At 50.1% G+C, this 23,393-nt stretch overlaps 1 protein-coding gene across 1 annotated transcript in view; it reads right to left on the bottom strand.

Moving 5' to 3' along the window:
* LOC105487976 (integrin subunit alpha 11) overlaps positions 1–23,393 on the bottom strand; it is a 132,587-nt gene that overhangs the window by 56,778 nt on the left and 52,416 nt on the right. The window contains exons 3-5 of the mRNA XM_011751628.2: positions 10,372–10,472; positions 5,579–5,670; positions 2,532–2,646 (exon numbers count right to left, since the gene is read on the bottom strand). Of these exons, the coding sequence (XP_011749930.2) occupies positions 2,532–2,646; positions 5,579–5,670; positions 10,372–10,472 (308 nt within the window). The remainder of the gene's footprint in view (positions 1–2,531; positions 2,647–5,578; positions 5,671–10,371; positions 10,473–23,393) is intronic.

Below are 23,393 nucleotides of genomic sequence, written 5' to 3'. Positions count from 1 at the left end.
GCTTTGGCACTCCTTAGCTGTGTGACCTAGGGCCAGTCACGAAACTGCTCAGCCTCAGTTTTCTCTTCTGTAAAACAGGCACAATGATAGTAAAGAGTTGCCTAGAAAAACTCATGAGAAGATGCTTCTAAAGGGCCAAGCACAAAGCAAATGCTCAGTAAATCTGAGCTGATCATGGTTTCACTTTTTTTTTTTTTTTTTTTAAGGAAACCACTGAGTTAATATGGTACTGATATCATCAGGTCAAGCTCTCATGCCATTATCTCTGCCTCTGAATATAAAGGTTGCTTCATGCTCTTGTAATATTAATACTAAATTAGGCTGGGAGTGGTGGCTCACACCTGTAATCCTAGCACTTTGGGAGTCCGAAGAGGGTAGATCACCTGAGGTCAGGAGTTCGAGACCAGCCTTGCCAACACGGCAAAACCCCTTCTCTACTAATAACACAAAGATTAGCCAGGAGTCAAGATGCACACCTGTAATCCCAGCTACTCAGGAGTCTGAAACATGAGAATTGCTTGAACCCAGGAGGCAGAGGTTGCAGTGAGTCAAGATCGGGCCACTACACTCCAGCCTGGGTGACAGAGTGAGACTCTGCCTCAAAAACAAAACAAAACAAACAAATAAACAAAAAAACCAAATTAAAAGGAATGATGAAAATCATCAAAGAAAATTAACAAAACATTGGCCATAACAAACGTAAAAAAACCCCCTCCTCTTTTAAAATCTAAGTAATTTATTTCTGTTTGTCAGCTGTTGGAGTTACTTTGAAATATTGCATACACTCTGCGTCTGGGCATCTGCTCATTTTTATTGGCGAGTTTTTATACTGTTATAAAATCCACTTTATAACAATGCTGCATGAACCTTTTGTGTGTTAACTGTTCCAGTAATTCTTGCATTTCGAAGAGGCACTATGTCGAAGTCAGTGCTGAGCAGACAGAGGAAGGTGGGGGTGGCTTTGGGTTGGGACGCCTGTTGCAGGCTTTGTGTTTAGCAGAGCATTTTAGAAGCATTTGGGCAACTTGAATGCTCCGCCACTTCTTGTCCCATCTGTGTACTGTGTACAGCGTGATACTCTTGGCCTGGCAGAGCCTCATACATTTGTCCTTTTCTGGTTTAGTTTGGCTCTACACACGTGGACTGAGCGCCGGCTATGTGCTGGAGCTCTGCATGGTGCAGGCGGCAGTGGGGGTGACCAAGACAGAAATGCCTTGATTTGGAGGAGTTAATAATCTTTTAACAGGTTATCTTTATTTTTATTTTTAAGCCAGCTTTATTATTATAATGTATTTATTATTGCTGATTTCTTTATTACAATTTCAAATTTTTCTTTTTAAGACACCTTGGGAACAAACTGGCTTGAGGGCTTCCTAAACATGACTGAACACTCCTTTGGGGAGCTTAAAAACACACACACTCACATGCACGCATGCACACACGCATGCACATACTCCTACTGAATTAGGACCTACGTGGGGGTGCCCTGGAATCTGCATTTGATAAGCTTCAGAGCAAAGCTGCTGGTCAGCCAGGTGAGGAGGCCTCCACCACATGAGGTTCAGGGACCGTAGGATGGTCACATCTTGGCCTGGAGGGACTAGCTCTAGAGGTGGTGACATTTCCCAGTGGACCCCTCACGTACCCTGACCTCAGGCCTCCTCCTGTGCTGTGGCTCTGCCATTTCCTCTGTCATTTTGTGTAAATAGAATCCACGTCTCCTTGTCCCTCAGGAGGACCACCTTTCTGCCCCTACTGGATTGATGCTTCCTCCTACTCCCTTCCCCAGGCCCCACTGACTGGGCCCTGTTGTCTGGAGGGCAGCTGCCGGCAAGCCAGAGGTGCTAATTCCCAAACCCTCCATAAAACAGGCAGCAGCTGCTTGGGTGATGGTATTTAGTGCAGAGGAAACAGTGAGGCTCAGAGCCAAGAAGTCTGGGCTTGTGGGAGGCAGGGTCTGAGCAGTAATTCCCCCGATTTTCTTGGTGGGTGGGCAATGAACAAGAGGTTTTACGTTCCATGAGGCTCTGGACGAACTGGACAGAACTCCCTGCTGTCCAGGAGCACTAGTTTGGTGGAACTATTACCAAGGAGATTTCTGTTCTCCCTGTTCCTTCACCTACAGGGCTGCTGCATTGTGCAACATCAGGAGGCGCCATTCACATGGTAGTCTAAGCGAACAATTCCCCCAGAATTGTGCAGTGCACAGCTTGTCTGCTGCATGTGCTCACCAGGTAACCTCCTATATACCCAGGGTTTCTACAGTGAGCCTCCCTTGAGGCCGGGACTGTCTTTGAAACCTTAGCTCATTTGTTCCTCACTATCACACTTGGGAGAGGGAGGCCAGGATTATGACTCCCACAGAGGCCCAGAGAGATGGAGTGATACATTCCAGGTCATTCGGAGAGCTGGGGCGGGGCAGGGCTAGAGTCCAAATGCTGCTTTCTAGCCACAGGTTGTGGTGCTCAGGGCCCAAGTCTCTCTGGACCATCCACTGCTCAGCTTGAGGTTGCAGATTTGAAACCACTTACTTTGGAGAGCTGGGGCCACGGTCTTGGAGAACCTGAAGTTGGAGTTGACTCTTGAACACATCCCTGTGGTGTAGTAGGAGCTCCCACACTCGTGAGACCAGAGGGGGCTGCAGGCCTGGGGAGGACAGTGCAGACCCCTAGTCAGCGAGGGGCCTCAGAGAGGATCCGGGTCCAATGGCCTGAAGCCCAGTCCCATCCTCCATAACCCAAGACAGACTTCTCCTATCTGAGGGGTGAGGGGGTGAGGGGTCTTCTTTGGGTCTAACTGAACTCTCTCTTGCTGCAATGTGTACGAGTTCCTTTGGTTTCAGGTCTAATGGAGAAAAAACTAATCTTGGAGTCTCTTTCATTGTTTTTTCAAGGCCCCGTTCTCCATTTCATCATTTAGGAATATGATACTTCCTCACGCTACCTGTCCACCCCACTCACCCATCCATCACACAGGATCTGGGGAAGCCTTTTCATTCGTGGGTGTGAACCCTTCAAGGGTCACTAGAATAACTCCTCTGTCTGAGAGGTCGCCTGAAGGGCCTTCCTGGGCAAAGTTCTAGGACTGGGTCCCAAAAACATGCCATGGCTCATATCGGGGCAGGGGAAGAGAAGAATGTCTGTATTCTTTCTGTGAAATGTTCTACCAAAAACAGTGATGTCAGTCCCCATTGAAGGACCGAGTGATGAGTTCTTCTCAGAGTCATTAAACATGAAAGCTCAGCTCCATGCTTCCATTGCTATCAGGAAACCCAGAGCTAATTTTGTGCTGTAATTTCCTTTGGTTTAGGGGAGTAAGTATTCTACTTCCAATCCCCTTCTTTAATTACTTTATTTTTAAGCCCAGACCTTAAAGGTTATGTTTTATGTGTGTACTTTGTTGAAGCTGCTCTACGTAATGTTTGGAAGTTGGGGGGGGGGTGGTCGGGAATAAAGAATGGACAGATGGGTGGATGGATAAGTGGATGGATAGACAGATGATGGATGGATAAGTCGATGGTAGTTGGATGGACGAATGATGGATAGATGGATGATGAATGGATGGATGGATAAATGGATGGAAGATGGATGGAAGGATGATGGATAGATGTGGATGGATGGACAGATAGATGAATGGATAATGGATGGATGATGGATAGTGGATAGATGATAGATGAATGGGTGAATGAATGATGGTTGGATAGATGATGGACGGATAAGTGGATGGATGATGGATAGATGATGTATGAATGGGTGGATGAATTATAATGGATGGATGGATGAATGGGTGGATGGATAGATAGATGAATGGATAAGTGGATGGATGATGGATGAATGGATGATGAATGAATAAGTGGATGAAAGACGGATGGATGATGAATGGTTGATGGATGGATGGATGATGAATTGATGGGTGGATGAATGATAGATAGATGATGGAGGTTGATGGATGGATGCAGGAAGGAATAAATGGAAAGATGGATGATTGCATGGGAGATGGATGTGTAGACAGATGGGTAGATGAATGCATGGATGGTTGGATAAATGAATGGAGGAATGAATTGTTGAGGGGGGAATGGACTGATGAGTGATTCAATGAATATGTGACTATTTATAAACCAAGGATTAACCTACTCACAGAGGCCCCAGAGAATATATCACACCATTCCTCTCAGACCTTCATACCACCTTGTGAAGAAGAAATGTGACAAGAAGGCTGAGAGGGAAAAGGGAGTAGAGACAAAGCCCCTGATGGATATGTGTGTGGATAGGGCCAGGGGTCCTGCTTTGCCCCTGGTTATGGCTAATGAAGGGCTATGGGCTAAATATACATCAAGGCACCTCATGACTTTCCCTGGCAGAGCCACTGTGTACTCAAGTCCCCTTGCATCCCAGTCATCTTCTTATCTTTTTGTCTTATTTTTCTGATCTAATTTGTCTTGTGATTCATGCCCCAGATGTCTCATTTGTCAGCAGAAATACACAAGAACAAAGACTGACACAAGCACCCCCATCTAAAAATGGGCAGTAATTTGTACTGGGCTTTCTGGGGTAAATTTTCTCTGAAATCCTCTCTTGCAACTGTTTCTAGGAACCATCAGTCTCAGAAGGATCCTGTTTGAACCCCAAGCATTGCCCATACTCAAGGCACCACTCCAAGGTGGTGGCAAGGAGCAGGCAGTGCCAATCCCTCATGCCACCCACACTCGCTACTGTGTGCAGAACCCACACGTGCTTGCCTGGGCACAGAATAGAGACCTGTAAGCAGGGCCTGCTGCTGTCTGTCCCCCAGCATCCTGTTAGACATTACTCATTTGCTTGTCGCCTCTCTTTCCACCAGAGTGTAAGCTCCAGCAGGGCAGGGTCTCTATTCACTGCTGAATCGCAGTGACCAGCACTGGGCTTAGCGCATACTATGGTAAGTGCTCAGAAACATCGTTGTTTAAATGAATGAATGTTTCTACCACCTCAACCCAGACATCCCCTTTTCTTTCTTCCTTGCGAAGGCCTGTCTCTTTAAAAACAAAACAGAAGCCTCCTCCAGCCTTCTTCATCTAATCCTGGATAGTTGAGACGGCTTGTCGCTCTGTAGCCCTTCCCTTGGCTGTAGTAAATCTGTGTTTACTTATTTAAGGCATCCCTTCCAAGTCTTCTTTGGGTATGTGGTGCAGCCTGCTTCTTTTTTCCAGCTTAGAGCAGAGATTTGACCTCCAGCCCAGACAACTAGCTCCCCAAGGGAAGGGACAGTCCCCCATCAGACTTGTTGGCTATCTGTATTTTTTCTTGTCTGTTTTCTGGCTGTTCCTCCCTCCCTCGGGGTATGCACATAACAGGGCTCAATTGTGTCTTCTGCCTGGACTGTCCCTGCCAAAACACCCAGGGTCCCGCCACCCAGAATGGCGTAAGCAGGGAGCTGGTGGGGGAGCTGCTTCCTGGAGTGTGCAGGGCCAGGCAGCTTGGATGGAGTGGGGGAGAGTGGGTGTACAGTATGTACATGAGGGTGTGTAAGGAGACGCTCCACCCCTCCCCACCTCCACCCCCACCTCTCCTGACCGCAAGCAGTGGCAGGTGGCTCTTACCAGGAAGCTGTTGTCCTTGGGGTTGGTGGCGAGACTAAGGCCGAGGCGCATGTTGTCCTTCCGCTCGGACACGTTGGACAGGGTGACCCTTCCTGGGGTGGGGGGAGAAGCTCAGCTTGCAGTCCCCTCCTGCCCGCCCTCTGCCCAGAGCCTGCTGCTGGTCTGGTCACCCGAGGTGCCTCCCCGATTCTCCCTGGCCCTGGGGACCTCTGGCTCTCAGGGTTTACAAAAGGTCTTCCCCAGATGTACTTTCAGGACTTCCTCACAACTACCTGTGAGATGAGAAAACTGAGTCTCAGAGAGGCAAAACGACCTGCCCAAGGTCACACAGTAAGCACTCACCAAGCCTTCCATCTCCTAGCCCACAGCTTTTCCTCCTCCAGCCATCCGACTGGAGCCCCACTCCCCCGTGTGCCCCCAAACATGCCATGGCATCCCACCTGGGCTGGCTTCTTCTGTGCAGTTCCCCTGCCACGCTTTCCTCCAAGTCGACCCCCATCCACACATAACCAGTCCTGTGCCCAACTCTTTCCACGCCCGCTTCTCTGCTCATCTGAACAACCAACATGCGACAGCTGAGAGAGCTCCCTCTCATGGGTAACAGACAGTCAACTCAACAAGAGCCTTCCAGAGCTACCAGGCCTTGCCTAGGAACGCCATTCTGAAGGTGGCTGCCACGAGAGGTGCGTAGGAGCCGGGTTATCAGCCAGCTGGGAGTAGGGAGAGGGTCGGCTCAGTGGCAGATTAGAATAAAAAAAAAAAATTGCATCGCTTAAGGTTTTACCAGATCATCCTGGAGGCCATTGAAGGAAGGGAAGTGAGTCTGAATTCCCTAGAAGTGTGTTAGTATGTGTGTGCACGCACACACATGTGTACGGGAAGAGGTAGTGGGAGAGGCTGGGGAGCTAGAGTGTGCCAGCCCTAACCTGCAGTGTGAACAGCTCTGGATGGCTTCCCTGCCTGGGGGAGGAGTAATTTCTTTTTTCTTTTCTTTTCTTTTCCTTTTTCTTTTCTTTTCCTTTCTCTCCCCTTTCTTTTCTTTTCTTTTTTTTTTTTTTTTTTTTTTGGAGACAGAGTCTCGCTCTGTCGCCCAGGCTGGAGTGCAGTGGCCAGATCTCAGCTCACTACAAGCTCCGCCTCCCGGGTTTATGCCATTCTCCTGCCTCAGCCTCCCGAGTAGCTGGGACTACAGGCGCCCGCCACCTCGCCCGGCTGGTTTTTTGTACTTTTTAGTAGAGACGGGGTTTCACCGGGTTAGCCAGGATGGTCTCGATCTCCTGACCTCGTGATCCGCCCGTCTCGGCCTCCCAAAGTGCTGGGATTACAGGCTTGAGCCACCGCGCCCGGCCTCTTTTCTTTTTTTTTGAGGCAGGGTCTCACTGTGTCACCCAGGCTAGAGTGGAGTGGCACCATCACGGCTCACTGCAATCTCCAACTTCCAGACTCAAGCAATGGGAGGAATAATTTCTAAGGAGGCCTCAAGTAAGAATGGGTTGTATTGCGCTGTGTCAGTGACTGGAAGTGTGAAGAGTCGGCCTGGCTCCCAGGACACACAGGTCAGGAAGGCCAGCTGGTGCGGGAGTCTGGGGGTGGGCCGCTGGCAGAGCCCAGCTTGTCAGACACGGACTGTTTCGTGCACTGGAGGGTGGAGGCAGCTGTGTTTGTTGTTTTGCCTTTTTGATTTTCCTCAGTTTGAAGCAAGGCTCCTTTGAAATCTGCCCTTCTTGACTGTGCTAAGAATGACTGGGCTTGATTTCTCTTTTGTCTGTCCAAACAGGCACGAGAGAAAATAACAGTAAAGCCCCGGTGTTTCTGAGATGCTTTATCATCTACAAAGCACCGCGCACACCTGCCCTTTCAGGACTCCTCATGGTCCTGGGAGACCCGGGGTCATCATTTCCATTTTACAGATGAGAACATCGAGGTGTAGAGAGGGTTAGTTACTGCCACAAGGTTACATGCTGGGAAATTAAAGAGCAAGATCTTTAGCCCAAACCATGTGACGTTTCATCCTGAGTCCTGTGTTTTTTCCCATCTGATGGCATCATGGTGGCAGTGGGAACTAGAGGGGCAGCTCCATGCTCCACTGGACTGGGTAACCCTCGGCCCCTTCTGGCTAGAATTCTGCCCTCCAATTATTTAAGGGGCTCAGCCCTCGCCACCCTGCCTCTCTCTTTCCTCCCTCTCCCCTGGGACTGATGTTTGTAGTGAAACTGTGCAGCTGGCTGAGACAGAGGGGCAGGGGAGGAAAGATCCCTGTGTTGCAGTTAGACAAACTCAGGTTCAAGTCCTGCTTTGCCCTACCCCTCTGTGAGTGGGAGAGACTCACGCCTTCCTCAGCAGGTATGGGTGAGGGTCCTGGGCCCAAGCCTCTCCCCACGCAGGGCCTGGCTTTGAGAATCACGTCACCTCGCCCAGCCCCCGCCCCTCATTGAAAACCCTGACTTTATCCAGGTGTTGGAGGGACAGTGCCAGTGGTGGAGTCTTTCCCACTGAGGTGTGAATGACTGACACCCACTTAGCCTTCCCTGGAGAAAGAAGAAAGAACATTCCTGGCACCGTGTTGCCCAGTGCCTGGAATGGCCGTAGGAAAACCCAGGACTCGGGTTTCCCAGCCTTGCATTTTCCACTGTGGGGCGAAACTGACAGATGTTCTTTCTGCCATGCATTTTCTTCTCAGTGGGAGAGAGAGAACCACACCTCAAATGAAGAGTAATTTTCCTCTGTCCCAACTCACTTTGCTACCCACTGCCTCCTGGGCTTGTGCCCCAGCTCAAAAATGTTTTCCAGGGTCTGATGGCTTTATGCCTCCTCCTCCCTCTGGAGAGAAATGGGGTCCACATTGCAACAGAGGAAAAAAAAAAAGATTGGTTCACGAATCCACGTCCCTGCCTGTACCAGAAGCTTCTCTCGGTTTCTGAGGCCCTGAGCAGAGGGCTCGGTCTTCCACCACCCCTCAACCTCATTGCCTCTGTCCCAACTACATGGCCTTTCTTTATCTTCTCCAACAGGGCAGACTTGTTCCTACCTCAGGTCTTTTGCACTTGATCCTCCTTTGTCTGGAGTGCTCCACCCCGACCTATAACCTTCTCAAAAACTACCTGCTCAGAGAGGCCTTCCCCAACCACCTTGCTAAGGTAGAAATCCCTCTCCACTTCCACCGCCCCCTAGCCACTCTTATTACAGCACCTGGTTTATTGCACAGCATTAATCCCTGCCTAAAATTATCCTGCTTCCTAATTTGCCTACCCTATTACCTTCCCCTCCCTTGGCCTCTTGTTCCCGCCATATCCCTAACAACTAGTACAGTGTTTGGAACATGCTAGGTGCCCATTAAAAGTTCGGGAACAGATTAGACCCAGAATGGATCCTAAGGGTTGTTGATTCCAGCCTCCTTGCTTTACTCATGAGTAACCTGAGGCTCAGAGAGAGGATGTGAACTCCCCGTGGACACACGGCGAGGAAACTGTACAGCTGGAAGGGGACTCCAGCATGGCCAGTTTCAGAAGCCTGTGCTCTCAGGGTGCTGACGACCTGGAACCATACGCCACCCACCAGGCACCCTCTTCCCTTAGACAATTTCCTCACAATTTCCTCACTGGGCCCCAGCTGTGCTGGGTTTTCAACTTCCCACCCATGGCGCTGACGCAGATGTGGACAGCGGGAGCCTCCGGGACCATGTGACAGACAGCTGGCTGCCCTGGGGAGTTCTTTGGGCTTTCTCTTGGATGCTGACCTTTTCATCCATCAGCTTATCTCTTGAATCTCTGCCATTCCCATGAGATCCTGCTGCCCTTCCCATCCGCCATCTCTCAGGGAGCCCCACCCCGCTGCTCTGGGATGGGGGCCCCCCTCCTCGAAGGAGGAAGGCCCAGGGTCCTCGTCCTAGGGAAGGCCAGTCCTCCAGGGCAAAGCCTAGAATTGCAGCTTGTCAGCCAAAATGCAGCTTTTTCTCCCTTCTGCGAGCAGAGCAAGCAATGGTCCAGCCGCTGTCTGACCTTTAGGACAAGTGGGAGCACTTTAGTGGACTGGCGTGTGTGCTTAGTGGATACACATGTTTGCACACACATAAGCAGACACACACACGCATGCAAACACACACGAGTAGATTTTAGGAGGGCTTCGGAGGCTGGGGGCTGTTCGCAGCATCTCCCTGTTCCACAATATGCCTGAAAGCTCTTCAGGGAGGAAAGGCTTGCACTTCCGAAGCACAGTGTTGCTTGGTGGTTAAAGGGATGCCATAGCCTGCATGGACTGGACTCCAAGCCCTGCTGCTTGTGAGCTGAGTGACCCCGGGCAGGTCCCCTCACCTCTGTATGCTGTCATTTCCCAACTGTTAAATGGTTAAATCCCATATGGGTGTTGCGAGGATTAAATGAGTCCAAATGTGCCTCACACATGGTGAACATTATCTGAGATATCTGAATGTTAGCTATTGTTGTTATTAGTTCAAAATCAGGAAGAAGACCAGAAGTCCTTTTTCTTTCTCCTGGGAGAGAAAACTTTGAGTGGAAGGGCAGTGGCTGAGTCAGAAAGAGGAATGGCCTGGGACAGCTAGGGCCTGGGTTGATTCCTGGTGGGCCCCTGGCAAGCTGTGTGGCTGTGGGAAAGTTGCCTCCTCTCCCTGGCCTCAGCTTCCTCATGTGGAATGTGGGGGCAGTGACATCAGCTGGGTCACCCCGTGGGGTAGCAGGAAGGAGTCAGTGTGACCGTGGACATGGGCGTGCATCAGAGCCTGCCTTGTGTTAGACAACCGTTGGCCTCATTGTGAAGAGACCACCAGCCCACGTTACCCAGGTTGAGTTTGGTGCAGTTCCCGTGGATCACTGGACACTTGTACACGTCTCCCGTCTTCTGGTGGCCATTGGTTTCCAGTGGGGCGCCCACGACCAGCCTGGGAAGGAAGAGAAGATGAGCAAAGACATTGGGGGAGGTACTCCTTCCCGGCAAGGATGGAGCCTGGTGGGCAGTGTGGAGTGAAGTTGGATGGGGAGGGTGGGAGGGAACCCTGGAGGTGTGAACACATGCAGATCCTCAGGCTGGGACCACTGTCCCCCTAGGGGAGGGATGCTGGGCTTTCAGCATAAAGTCATGGGACCTGTGGCCCATTCTAGGCCCTTGCTTAGGTACAGAGATGAAGACCACACGGGCTCCGCAACAAATGGGATGGAGGCAAATCCCTGGAGGAGGGGACAATGTTTGAGCTGGGTCTTAAAGGATGAATATGAGTTTGTCAAATGACAAGAGAGTGGTAATGGAAGTCATTCTGAAAAAGGAATGATGTTTCTGGAACCACAGAGTCTTGACCATCTATCATTACCTGAAAGGGGCCTCATTCTTCATCTTATAGGGAAATCTTTAAGCTGGTGCCCCAGAGTGGACAAGGCAGCCAGTGGGCAGAAGCTGCCGTGCAGCGGGGGCTCCTGCCTTGAGCCTATGCCTTTGCAACCTTCTTTGGAGAAAGTGTCTTTGCAGATGTAACTAAGTTAAGGTTCTTGAGTTGAGATCATCCTGGATTATCTGGGTGGGCCCTAAATTCAATGCCAAGTGTCCTGAAGAGGAAACACAGAGGAGAGACATGGAGGAGAAGAGAGACCTGAGAAGACAGAGGCAGAGTTAGGAGAGATGCCACCCCAAGCCAAGGAGTGCCCGGGGCCACCAGAAGCAGGAAGAGCCAAGGAAGTATTCTCGCCTAGAGCCTGCGGAGGGAGTGTGGACCTGGTGCTGCTGCAATTCAGGCTTGCGTCCTTCAGGACTCAGGGAATGCGTTTCTGTTGTTTTAAGCCACCCAGGTTGTGATCATCCGTTATGGCGGCCCTAAGGAGCTAATGCACCTGACTTACTTACTTGTATGTATCTAGGGAAAAGTGAGCAGCCACTCCTTCCTGGCCCGGCCAAGCCCCGGTGGCCGTGCCCTGGAGGAAAAGCCTGTGACCTTGGAGGTGTGGCTGTGGACTCACCCCCCTTGATGCTGGGGAGAGTTCTACCTCAGACTGGAGGGTCCCCCGGTCCTGTCCTTAGTGCTCCCCAGGGCCCTCTATGCCTCATCTCCCACCCAGCAGAAAGCAGCCCCATCACGGGGGCCCAAAGTGTCCCAAGATTCTGACCTGCCCACTGGGTCTGAGGCACGTGACTCTGGCACACCTGGGGTCCTCTAGGCCTTGGGTGCCGGTCTAGTTCTCTACTCAGGCCATATACTAACAGTGGCTAAGAACAGTAACCCTCCCCAGGGACAGTGGTACTGTGTGGGAGGGGACACCACAGCCCACAAGAGCCCTGAAAGGCTTTCAATCCCGAGGGATAGAGAACAGATGATGGCGGGATCTGGCACACAGGGACAGGTGGGACTTTCTGGAGCTTTTTAACCTTGCTCTTCCAGCAGCTCCCCACTGTCTGGTGACATGGCCCAAAGAAGCTACCGCACGCCAGCTGACTTAGATGGTTGGGAGGAGGTGGCTGGGAGGCTCGGGCTGCACGGGACTTAAGTGGCTTCTTGTGGTCCGTTGCTCCCCCTGCCCTGGTCCACCTTGACACTGTCAGGAAGGAAAGCCAGGTCTGAAGTGGAAGTTAACAGAACTCTGTTTGAAATTAAGCGTCTATGAAATAAGAGCTGAGGTTTCTCCCCTGGGGAGCCAGATGCTGGCAGATTCTATATATATCCCCTTATTAAGCCTGCCTATTTTTGACTGGCAGAAATTAATTGGACCCATAAAATCTGTTTGTCTAGACGAGGTGATTTTTGGCTACTTAATTCTGCAAGTGATTGCGTGGTCGAGGCTGCTCCATCCTTGAGAGAGAGAGAGGGAAAGTGAGACAAAGGAAGAAAAAGGTCAGTAAGAGAACCCTGGGCTCTAAGCTTACTTCTCTGGGGCTGCTCCAGTTTTCAAGGTTAACTTGACGCATGTCCAAGTTTTCCTGAGGGACACGGTCCTCCTGGGCACTTTTGCTGGATAGAGGAGCACCTCTCAGGATGCCTCTGGGAAAATCAGGTGCAGCATGTTCTAGATTAGAAAAGCCATGGCCAGCTGGGTGCAGTGGCTCATGCCTGTACTTCCAGTACTTTGGGAGGCTGAGGTGGGTGGATCACCTGAAGTCAGGAGTTCAAGACCAGCCTGGCCAACATGGTGAAACCTCCGTCTCTACTAAAAAATACAAAAAAATTAGCCGGGTGTGGTGGTGGGCATCTGTAATCCCAGTTACTTGGGAGGCTGAGGCAGGAGAATCGATTGAACCCAAGAGAAGGAGATTGCAGTGAGCAGAGATCATGCCACTGTACTCCAGCCTGGGTGACAGAGCAAGACTCCATCTCAAAAAAAAAAAAAAAGGGAACGAGAAACAGAAGGGGCCATATCTAGGCAAGCTATGTGCAAAGACTGGTGACTTCCCAGAAGTCATGTGTCCTGGCAGTGGCTGAGATGGGACAATCTGGCAGTAAATTCACTAAGTCACTGAGACCTCGAATTTTCAATGAGACCGGTTTTGTCCTTTTCAAAGAACAAGGGCCATTCCCTGGGTCCCATCTCCACTCTCCCAGACCTCATTTCTCTGGGAGTCCATAGTACTTCACGAGGTAGGAGGGCAGTGCTCACTGTCCCCATAATACAGATGCAGAAACCGAGGCCCCAGGAGGGGAGCTGACCCAGCCTCAGAGTTGGTTTGTGGCAGAGCCGGGACTGGAGTTCTCCTGGGACCGCTTCCTCTGCATTGTCTCAAATGTTTCTTTGCCATGAAAGGAGGGCCTGGGTCAGCCCTTCTCTTTATTCTTGAGTCTGGGCATTACGTGTGCCTGTTGGGCTTGAGGTTTTGAGAACATGATTCAGTCTCAGTTTGAGGGGATAACTGCCGAAGCGCAGGGAAAATGTTCACGTCACCACTGAGACCAGCCAAATTGCCTGGGGTCTGGCAGCCCCTGCCACCCCCTGTGGCCTCAGCCTTATATAGCCATCTGCAGCCTCAGGGCCTGCTGCGCCTCTCGGGGGCTTGATACCCTATACCTCCTGGCGTGGGCACCAGACGGCACGGCAAACCCCAAAGGTCGTTGTGAGCATCCGGCCCTTTCCATGGGCTGTGTGCTGTGAGTCACCGGCTGCGGGCTCCCAGCATTCTTCCTGCAGAGGCGCAGGGAGCAGGGCTTCGGTGGATGGGAAAATGGGCACGAGGCATTCCAGCCACAGCCCTGTAGGACCCTTTCCCTGGTGACCAACCTCTAAGAAGGGGCTTGCCGAGAGAGGATGCTCGCTGTGGAGATTGCCACTGTGGAAGGCTGGACATGGCCCTGCTCTGTGCTGGGCTCCTTGGCTCCTTGCCCGACCCAGGCTAAGACAAAGGCCCCCTGGCTCCAGCGCCCTCCCACCTGACTCTACCTCACCCTCTCCAACAAGGCCCTTTGGGGACTCATCCTGAATTCTGCTTATCCTCAGCTCCATTCTTCCAGGCAGTTTTGGTCTCTAAACTTAAAATTCAATCTCCTGTAAGAAAAAAGACGACATGTACCCCTAATTATGTGTAAGTGTATGTGTAAATTATACCAGCATAAACGGTCCAATTTTAATTCACTGTATATTAAATGTTAGTAATTCTATTTTTTTTCAGATAAAATATAAACCTAAATAGAACTCACATTATTTTATTTCTGTACTCCAGTATATTGTCCAGCACAGTCCCTGTGGTGTGTGTATATCCCACCCTGGAGACCATCCCTTTAAAATCCAGCATAAATTCCCACCTGCTCCAGGAAGCCCTCGGTGATTACCCTGCCCTTTCTCATATAAACTGGCATGTAATCCCTGCTGTCTGGTGTGGCCAATGTTGTAGTGTCATGATTCCCTGAGGTCTGAGGTGTCCTGGATTGCCCTGCTGCACCAGCGTAGGGTGATCCTGAAGGCACTCAGCAAAGAGGTGCCCAGTGACCGACCTAACCTTCTGTAAGACAGTCTGCAGCAGGAGCAACTGTGGGAGCTTTTGGCTTTGCCTCAGGCCTAAGAGAAGCCCCTGAATTCAATCCTTGGAAAGAGGGTTGCTGAGAAATCGAGTACTTTCCATGCATAAGAGTTCAATGGAGTGACCCAGCTTCCGTGCTAAAGTCAATGTTGACTGCTTCCCTGGTTTCCATTTCCTCCTTCTCAACAGTATTCATTTCTGTTTGAGGATCCAGGGAATCTGACTGTATTCGCAGTCGCAGGGATGGAGCACATAGCTCATGTTAGGACAGTTTATCCCCCAGCTGCAGTGATTGAGTCAGGGTGGGCCAAAGACTTAAACCTCCCCAATCAAAGTGAATCTCAAGACTTGTGCTTGGGATGCAGGGATCAGGGTGGTCTCTTTTCTCTGGATGCCGTAGTGAGTGAATGCAAGGCCTGGAACTGTTGGCAGTCACTTTGTGATGATGAGGGGTATGAGCTGATACATGGACAGCAGGAGAGCTGAGAGAAGCATGAAGAGAAGGAGCTGAAGTCCTGCTGATGCTGTGAACCCCTGGATCAAATTGTACTTGAAGCCTAACTACCACTAGACTTTTCAGACATAGGCACAATGACTACCTTTTACTGCATAGTAAGTCTGTGAGGTTTTAGGTACTTATAACTGAAAACATCCTAATGTTTAGAGTGTACAAGGCAAAAAAGTGCACATAGTTAAAATTACTCTTAGAAATTCCATATGTTATTAGGCTATAAGAAAAACATGGCAACCAAGACCAACGAGGGAGGAGCAGATTCATATCCCCTAGCTCATGCTCCACCTGGGGCCTGGACTTACTGAGTGAGGGGTGGGTGGAATCGCCAGCACGATGTATATTATTTCTCTCTTGTTTAAGTGAATGCATAGAACTTTCCCCTGGCCCAGACTTGTGGGAACAGAAACCCTTTTGTCCTATGTGCATCCCACTTACAACAGCTGCTTAGACAGGGAGCCCTGCATTCCAGATGTTTCTGGTTACCTGGTAACAGGCCTAGAGATCATCAGAGCTGGGAGGAAACATGCAGGTTCCTTGGGCCAGCCTCAAATGTGGGATCCAAGGCCAGGATGAGAAGTGCTGTGTCTGAGGCCTCAGAGCAGGCAGTGACAGAGCTAGACTAGTACGTGGTGTCCTGACCCCCAGGGTAGTGCTTCCCCCAAGCCATGGAGGGCAGAAAGCCCAGAGGCAAGGGCTGTGGTTCTAGGCCCTGTCAGACTTTTACAGGCTATGTCTGCTGAGGCAGGCGGGAGCAGCTTATTTCCCTAGCAGATGAAATGAGCCCAAGGGCATGAATTGAGTTCACTGGATGCTGGGGGAAGGAAGAAGGGACCTCCAAGGATGGGCCTGCCTCTGGAGGAGGTCTTAGGACCAGAGGCTGGCATGGACTGCCTAGGAAGGGAAGAATGTGGGTTCAATCCCCTCCCTGACGGGCCTCATAGCCTCCCTCTGCAAAGCCTCAACCTCACACCCCAGGAAATCCAATTATCATTGGTTATCCTTTTCATTTTAATGAATCACTTTCAATGCAATTTAATTGCACTTGATTTTGATCTCCAGGACAGCTTTGGGGCTGGCAGAGCAGTTTGTGTCTGAGGCTCAGAATGTAGGTGTGATGAGCGTGTAGAGAGACACTGATCAGTTTCACAGCCAGGATTCCACGTCCTGTGCTCTTTTTCTCATTGTGAAGAACTGGAAAGTTCAGTCCCCAGAGAGGAGTGAGGTCTGCCCTCTCTAAGGCCAGCAGGGCCTGTCCCCACAGGGGCCTCTCACCTCTCTCCTCTCTCACCCCATTCCCTTCTTCACCTGTTCCTTTCTCTCAGCACAGCCCCCGCCCCTTTAAACCCACACGGGCCCTTTGTCTCTTTTTTCTCCTGGTTTCATTTTCCTTTTCTGAAATTAGATAGGGGCATCAGGGAGGGGTTTCACTGGAGGAGCCGAGAGCTCGAGGGAACAAAGGGAGATTATTCCTTTAGTGAGGCCTTTCTCTCCCTCTCTCTCCATGGAAAATGGAATCTCCTCCAGCCCCTGTGAATTTGGTGGCTAATGGGTTCAAGATGGGGCTGGGGAAGCGCTGAGCGCAGCAAGTCCGAATGCCTGCCCGGTGGGGGCCCCGGGGCTGCCCTGACTGGGGGTTGGGTGTAGATGGAGAATCTGGCCCAGGATCTGCCCAAGGGGAGAAGTTGGCACCTTCAGGTCTTCCTGGGCTGACTGCAGGGGATTGTGGTTCACCTGGGCTCACACATCTGGTGAGGCCTGGCCTTGTGGGGGCTGGGGAAATGAGACCCCCTTATTCTCCCTCCATAAAGTCCTATCAGACACTGGAAGCCTTTGTGTGCATTTTAAACAGGGACCTATACATGATGATTAATTTTATGTGTCAACTTGACTGGGCCACAGGGTGCCTAGATATATGGCCAAACATCATTCTGGGTGTTTCTGTGAGGGAGTTTTTTGCATGAGATTAACACTTAGATCTGTAGGCTGAGGAAAGCAAATCGCCCTTTCTAATGTGGGTGGGCCTCATCCAATCAGTGGAAGGGCAGAACGGAACAAAATGACTGACCCTCCCTTAAGAAAGAGAATTCTCCCTGGACCCTCCCCCAGACTATCCACAGAGGCTGAAACGGGGGGTGGAGTCCAGCGTCTGTGTTTTCACAAGCCCTCTAGGAGACACTGATGCATGCTTAAGTTTGAGAAGCATGAGAAGTGTTTATATGGGGGAAACAGAGGCACAGCGACTCTCACTGGGCTCAAAGCCCCAGATTCATGCCAACAAAATCCACCCTCTTCACCACGCCTTCTGAGGCTCTGTATCACCTCATTGTTCTCCTCTCTTTTTTTACCTGGGCTGCTATAAACACTGTGCACAGCTGGGTCCTCTCCACCATCATCTAGGGCTCATCTCCAAGGCCAGCTCCCCAAAGTGGCCTTTCCTGAAGACCTGTCACTCTCTGTCTCACCAACCTGCCTTGCATTCCTCAAGTGCTTTGCAGTGTCCGATGTTGGTTTCTTTGTATGACTTTTCATTGTCCTTATTTCCCTATAGGGTTTAAGCCCCAAGGGAGCTGGGATCTTGCTGGTCAAGTGGGCAGCCACAAATGCCCCAGCACTCAGAACAGCATCTGGCACAGAGTGGATCCTGGAATGCAGTTTTTGTATGAACTGGTGAATCACCTGGCTTAGTGGGATGCCTGTGACCCAGTAGCCTGTAGCTTGGGACCACTGGCTGCCAGCTGCTTGCTTTTGTTTTCCAATATGAGTTGACCCAGCTGGGCGAATAGAGCAAGCTCTGGCAGGGGAAGACAAGGTCATTAACTGCCTTGGGCCTCAGTGTTCTCACCTACCCAAAGGGACTGAATATTATACCTGGGCTGCTCACCCTTCAGGGTTTTAAGGGGCAGTGGTTTCCACCCTTGCTGGTCATCAGGATTGCCAGGGGAGGTACAAATGCAGGTTCCTGAATCCCACTTCCAGAAGGTTCTGACTCAGCCAGTCTGGGACACGGCCCAGGAATCTGCAGATCTCTGGGGTGTAGAGGCAGGATGGGAAGCCCTGTTTGAAGGATCTGCTAAGGAAGCAGGTAGGAGGCCCTCTGGCCAAGTGAAGCAGCACTTCTACCCTGGGAACTTCCGCTGTATCTGGGGATCATGACCACAGCCATCTCCGACCATCTAGCTCACCCAGATTGATTTTATCTATTTATTTTTGAAAAATTTGTTTTATTTCTTTTGGTCATAAGAAAATATGTAATAAATAATACTTTAATTGGTTCAAAAAAGTATTAATGTATTTAAAAACTGTGATTCTTTTTTATTAAAGGTAATACACATTTGTTATCTAGTGTTCATGTTGCAAAACTGTGCAAAGTAATATTTTTGTTTTGGTTTGTTTTTTGAGACGGAGTCTCCCTCTGTTGCCCAGGCTGGAGTACAGTGGCGGGATCTCAGCTCACTGCAACCTCCAGCCCCCTGGGTTCAAGCAATTCTCCTGCCTCAGCCTCCCTAGTAGCTGGGATTATAGGCATGAGCCACAATGCTGGCTAATTTTTGTATTATTAGTAGAGACAGGGTTTCACCATGTTGGCCAGGCTGGTCTCGAACTCCTCACCTCAGGTGATCTGCCCGCCTCAGCCTCCCAAAGTGCTGAGATTACAGGCATGAGCCACTGTGCCCGGCCCAAAGTAAAACTGAAAGCCTTCTCCCTCCTCTTCTCAATCTAGCCTTCTATGGAACACTACTATAGCAGCAGGGATGCAGACAACCTAGAGGACATCCACATTTTAAAAACTGGAATCATTCTACATACGTGGTTCTGTAACAGGCTTTTTCCATTTAATTATTTTGTACGTGGACATATTTCTGTGTTAATGTCTATCAATGCCCCCCTTAGACTGTGTGACTAGGGCCCCTGCCCCTGGTTCTGCTCCAACCCTTCTCTAGCTGTGCCCCTTCCTATGGGATGTGGAGTCCTAGAGGTCAAAAACAGGACACCTACAGCCACTGTCCTCCTACTCTGGGTGGTTGGGATGCTGGAATCTCCTGTCCAAATAGCCAGGGCCTGAGTCCAGGGCCTGTGCAGGCCTCTCCTCTAGACTTGTCTTTCTAATAGAGAAGCATACCTCTGATGGTAGTAACCAAGGAGTGGCCATTTGCAAGGCTGTAGCGAGAGCTTGGGTGTGCAGGCTGGAGTGTCTACATGTGTAATGCCCCCCAGTTATTGAGAGAGAACCAGAGTTGGGCAGAAAAGATGGCAGGTCATGGGCCAGAGCCTCTGTTTACTTTCTTGCCTCAGGGTGGGCCTGGTATAGATAGATAATATAGTTTTGCCTCCTTCTTTATAGTGGTTGCACAGTGTTACACTTTTTAACCATTCTCCTGTTCAAGGATATGGAAATAAACAGTTTCATTCCTCTTTCTATTGATAGACATTCAGGTGCTTTGGACAATTTTTCTTGAAGCTGGGCATGGTGGCACGTGTCTAGAATCCCAGCTACTAGGGAAGCTGAGGCAGGAGCATCAACTGAGATCAGGAGTTCAAGACCAGCTTGGGCAACGTAGCAAGACCCCATCTATAAAAAATAAAAAATTATCTGGGTATGGTGGCATGTGCCTGTAGTTCCAGCTATTCAAGAGGCTGAGGCAAGAGTGTCACTTGAGTCCAGGAGGTCAAGGCTGCAGTGAACTATGATCGTGCCACTGCATTGCAGCCTGGGTGACAGAGAGAGACCCTGTCTCTAAAAAATAAAAAATAAAAAAATTTCTATTGCATATCTTTTACCAATACTAATAAATAAAAGGCCTCCATGCGTAAGTAGCTATGGGTAGTCATGAAGTCAGTAAATACAAAGCCCACATGCTATCCTGATGGCTGGACGTAGAGGTGGCCCCTCTCGGCTTGGGCACACACCTGTTGACAAGCATTATCACAAACGTCAACTTCATAATCGACATTTGGGTCTCTGGTTTGCACTTGACAACTTTTAGGTCCACCTCAGCTGACATCCAAACAGTGATTCTTTCCTAAGTTGCAGAAGTTCTTAGAAGAGAAGAGGGAAGAGTGAGGGAAGGTGACTGCAAAGGAAGTTCTCAACCCATTTGGAGGGAAAATGAGAACCTCTGCCACTGACTATGTGGAATAAAAGTAGCCAGCTTGTGCCATTTAGAGTGTCTGACATTCGAGTGTCAACCTCTCAGCAGCCCTCCGCATCTCACACCCCAATGCCAGTCACACGCGGCTGCTTATCCGTCCGTTTCTCAACATTGCCTACACTCTCTCCTTCCCACCTCTGCATGAGCAGTCTCCTCATCTCAAACTCTCAGTCTATCCCCATTCCATCCACCCTTCAGTGCCTCTTCCTCCAGGAAGCCTTCCTTGATCTCTTAGTGGAAAACTCTTTCAATTCCTATGAAGCTTTGCCTATACCTCTACTGTTTGTGTCTTTTCTCTCCTCTAGATAATTTGCCTGTAGATAGCAGAGAGAGAGAGAGAGAGAGAAAGAGAGAGAGAGAGAGAGAGAGAGAGAGGCCCTGATGCATTTTCAAGTCTCCCCCCAGTGCTGGTCAAATCCCTTGGACACAGTCAAGGCTCAATCACTGATGAGTGAATACATGAATGGACGGATGGAGGAAGCTGCTCATTTTGCAAAGACAAGCTGAGTCTTCACTTTGCTTCTTGGGGTGTATCTGGCAGCACAGCTGGGCCGAGCTCTTCTGGGTCCCGTCTGCAGTTGGACAACCAGCCTTGGTAAGCCCTTGGCTCAGCTCTCTCAGGAAGGTGGCTGTGGTCTGTTTTCCCCCCAGAGAGGCTGGACATGCAGTGTAACCCCTCGCCCTTCTCTTTGCAAGATGCCTGACAAACCCTTGCTTATTTTTCCAAGTCATGCTCAGAGGTTTTCTTCTTTCCACTTTATAGCAGATTTCTCCTCCAAAAATGAAACATAAACACAGCAATAGTTTGGACAGATGTTTCTCAGCAGAATGTACAGCTTTAATTTCTGGTATGTGTGAGTCTGACAGCTTCTCAGCCATTGCGTGGTAGGAAGGAAAGGGGCCTAAGCATTTCCTGCTCTCTGATCCGGGCCAGTGTGCTTGCTTTGGCTCATGAATAGGATGGTGACTCTTTAAATATGGCCAGTGAGGTGTACACACCCAACTGTCTCCAGCAAACCACAGCCAGGCAGGTGGTCCAGCAAAGAAGATATTCCCACTGGACTGGGGAAGAAAGCAAGGCCCAGAGAATGTCACGATTGGCCCCAAATCACGCAGTCAGGCAGAGGATGAGGCACAACTGATACCCTCATTCTTCCAGCTGTGTCCACCAGCCACAGGGATTTGGGTGACATAGAAAAAGGAGATGGCCTGGACTTAAAAGGACAGAAACTCTTTTCTTGTTCATGGGCCTGTTGACATGTGGATGGCTATCTCTAATCTATCCCCAGATGGGTTAAGCAACCCACGGTGAGTCACCTGCCATCTCTGAGCCTCAGTTTCCTCATCTGTAAAATGAGGGACTTGGGCAGGTTCCGTTCAAAGAAGTGATTAAGGAGCACTTGCTATGTGCTGAGCTCTGTGAGCATAAAGACGAATGAAGCACAGCCTTACCCCTAGCCCAGTGAGGGCAGGGAGACCTGTACCCGATGAATTTAGTGTGGAGGACATGCCGCAAGAGGGGTGTTTGGGTGTGGCAGGGCACAGAGGAAGGGTTCCTGCTCTGCTGTCTGGGGAGCCTTCCTGGAGTGGGAAACTCCTGGACAGAGGCTTGCACAATGAATAGGTGTCACTCCGGTGAAAAAGGGCTGGGGCTCACAGGGAGGGCTGTGCATGGTGCCGGCGCTCATGTGCACTATTTCTATGCTGCCTTCCATGATGAAAGCTGGGCCTGAGGTGGGATCTGGAGGGACAGACAAGTCCCTGCTTTCATGGAGCTTGTGGCAGAGTCATCCTCAACAGGTTCATCCCTGTTCCTCCTTTCTGACTTTCCAAGTCCCCTCCCTTCTTGCCTCACTTGTCCAGAGAACTCTACTTAAAGCGGTCCTAAGTACGGACAGATGGTTAGACGCCTACATGGTTGACAAGCACAGCATTGTCCCCCCATCAGGTTGCCCCTGCCTGCTTTCTGGGGTTCTTAACTTCTTGCCATTGGTCATTCCTCTTTGGATTCAGGCACCGAGGGCCACTCTCAGTATAAGCCCGGAACGGAGTTTACCTATGGATCCATGGGAACTCACAGACCTCTCAGAAAAAATTAAGTCAGTGATTCCAGCACCTGGCTAGGCATTAGACTTACCTGAGGATTTTGAAAATATGGATTACCAGGCATCACCTCTACAGGGTCTGTCTTTGTAATTCTTGGACTTGACTGAGATATCTGCATTCTTTTTGACCTTTCACAGGTGATTCTGTTTTGTGGCCAGCTTTGGGAACCCCTGGATTATCTTATCAGGTGATCACCAGGCTTTAAGATGATGGAAAACGGATAATATGGGGATAGAGAGCAGGATGCCCAACCAAGAAATAAACAATGGGACATGCGTGCCTCTCCCTTCAAAGCACTTTATATGAATAAACAAATAAATGGATGCATGAATGAATATTTCGGGGGCAGTTTATTACGTACCAGGGATTGCGTGATGGCTGTCCTGACTTTGACCTAGTCTTTTCAACCCTGAGGCAGAGACAGCATTCCAATTTTTTTTTTTTTGAGAGGGAGTCTCGCTCTGTTGCCCAGGCTGAAGTGCAGTGGCGTCATCTCAGCTCACTGCAACCTCCGCCTCCTGGACTCAAGAGATTCTCCTGCCTCAGCCTCCTAAGTAGCTGGGATTACAGGCACGCATTGCTGTGCCCAGATAAAGTTTGTATTTTTAGTAGAGATGGGGTTTTGCCATGTTGGCCAGGCTGGTCTTGAACTTCTGGCCTTAGGTGATTTGCCCACCTTGGCCTCCCAAAGTGTTGGGATTACAGATGTGAGACACATTCTCATTCTGAAGCTGAGGAAACTACAGCACAGAGAAGTCACACAGCTGGTTAAGGGGCAGCTCTTCGGCCTCACTCTCCTCCCCGGGCCTCGCCCCACCTCTGGCAGGTGGATGGAGTGCAGGAGAGCAGAGGACACAGAAGCTGGCTTTGGTTTACATCAGGGAATCACTGTTTACATGGACTCCTTCGAAGTCTTTTCTGTCTGGTTCAAAGCTCAGATTTATTTTCCTCCTCTCCCTCTGTGTTGTGACAAATAGTCATCCTTGCAGAATTATTCTTATTTCAATAAACCATAAAGAAACAAAAAGGCTGTGGGCTAGCTTCATTGGAAGGTGAAGTGTGTCATTACATTTTCAGAAATGTCCTCCTCCTGGGTTATAAAATT

Source organism: Macaca nemestrina, chromosome 7 (genome assembly GCF_043159975.1).
Source record: "Macaca nemestrina isolate mMacNem1 chromosome 7, mMacNem.hap1, whole genome shotgun sequence".
In the NCBI taxonomy this organism is placed as follows: Eukaryota; Metazoa; Chordata; class Mammalia; order Primates; family Cercopithecidae; genus Macaca; species Macaca nemestrina.
The sequence above is the reverse complement of the archived record's forward strand: the minus strand, read 5'-3'. Positions and strand labels throughout refer to the sequence as shown.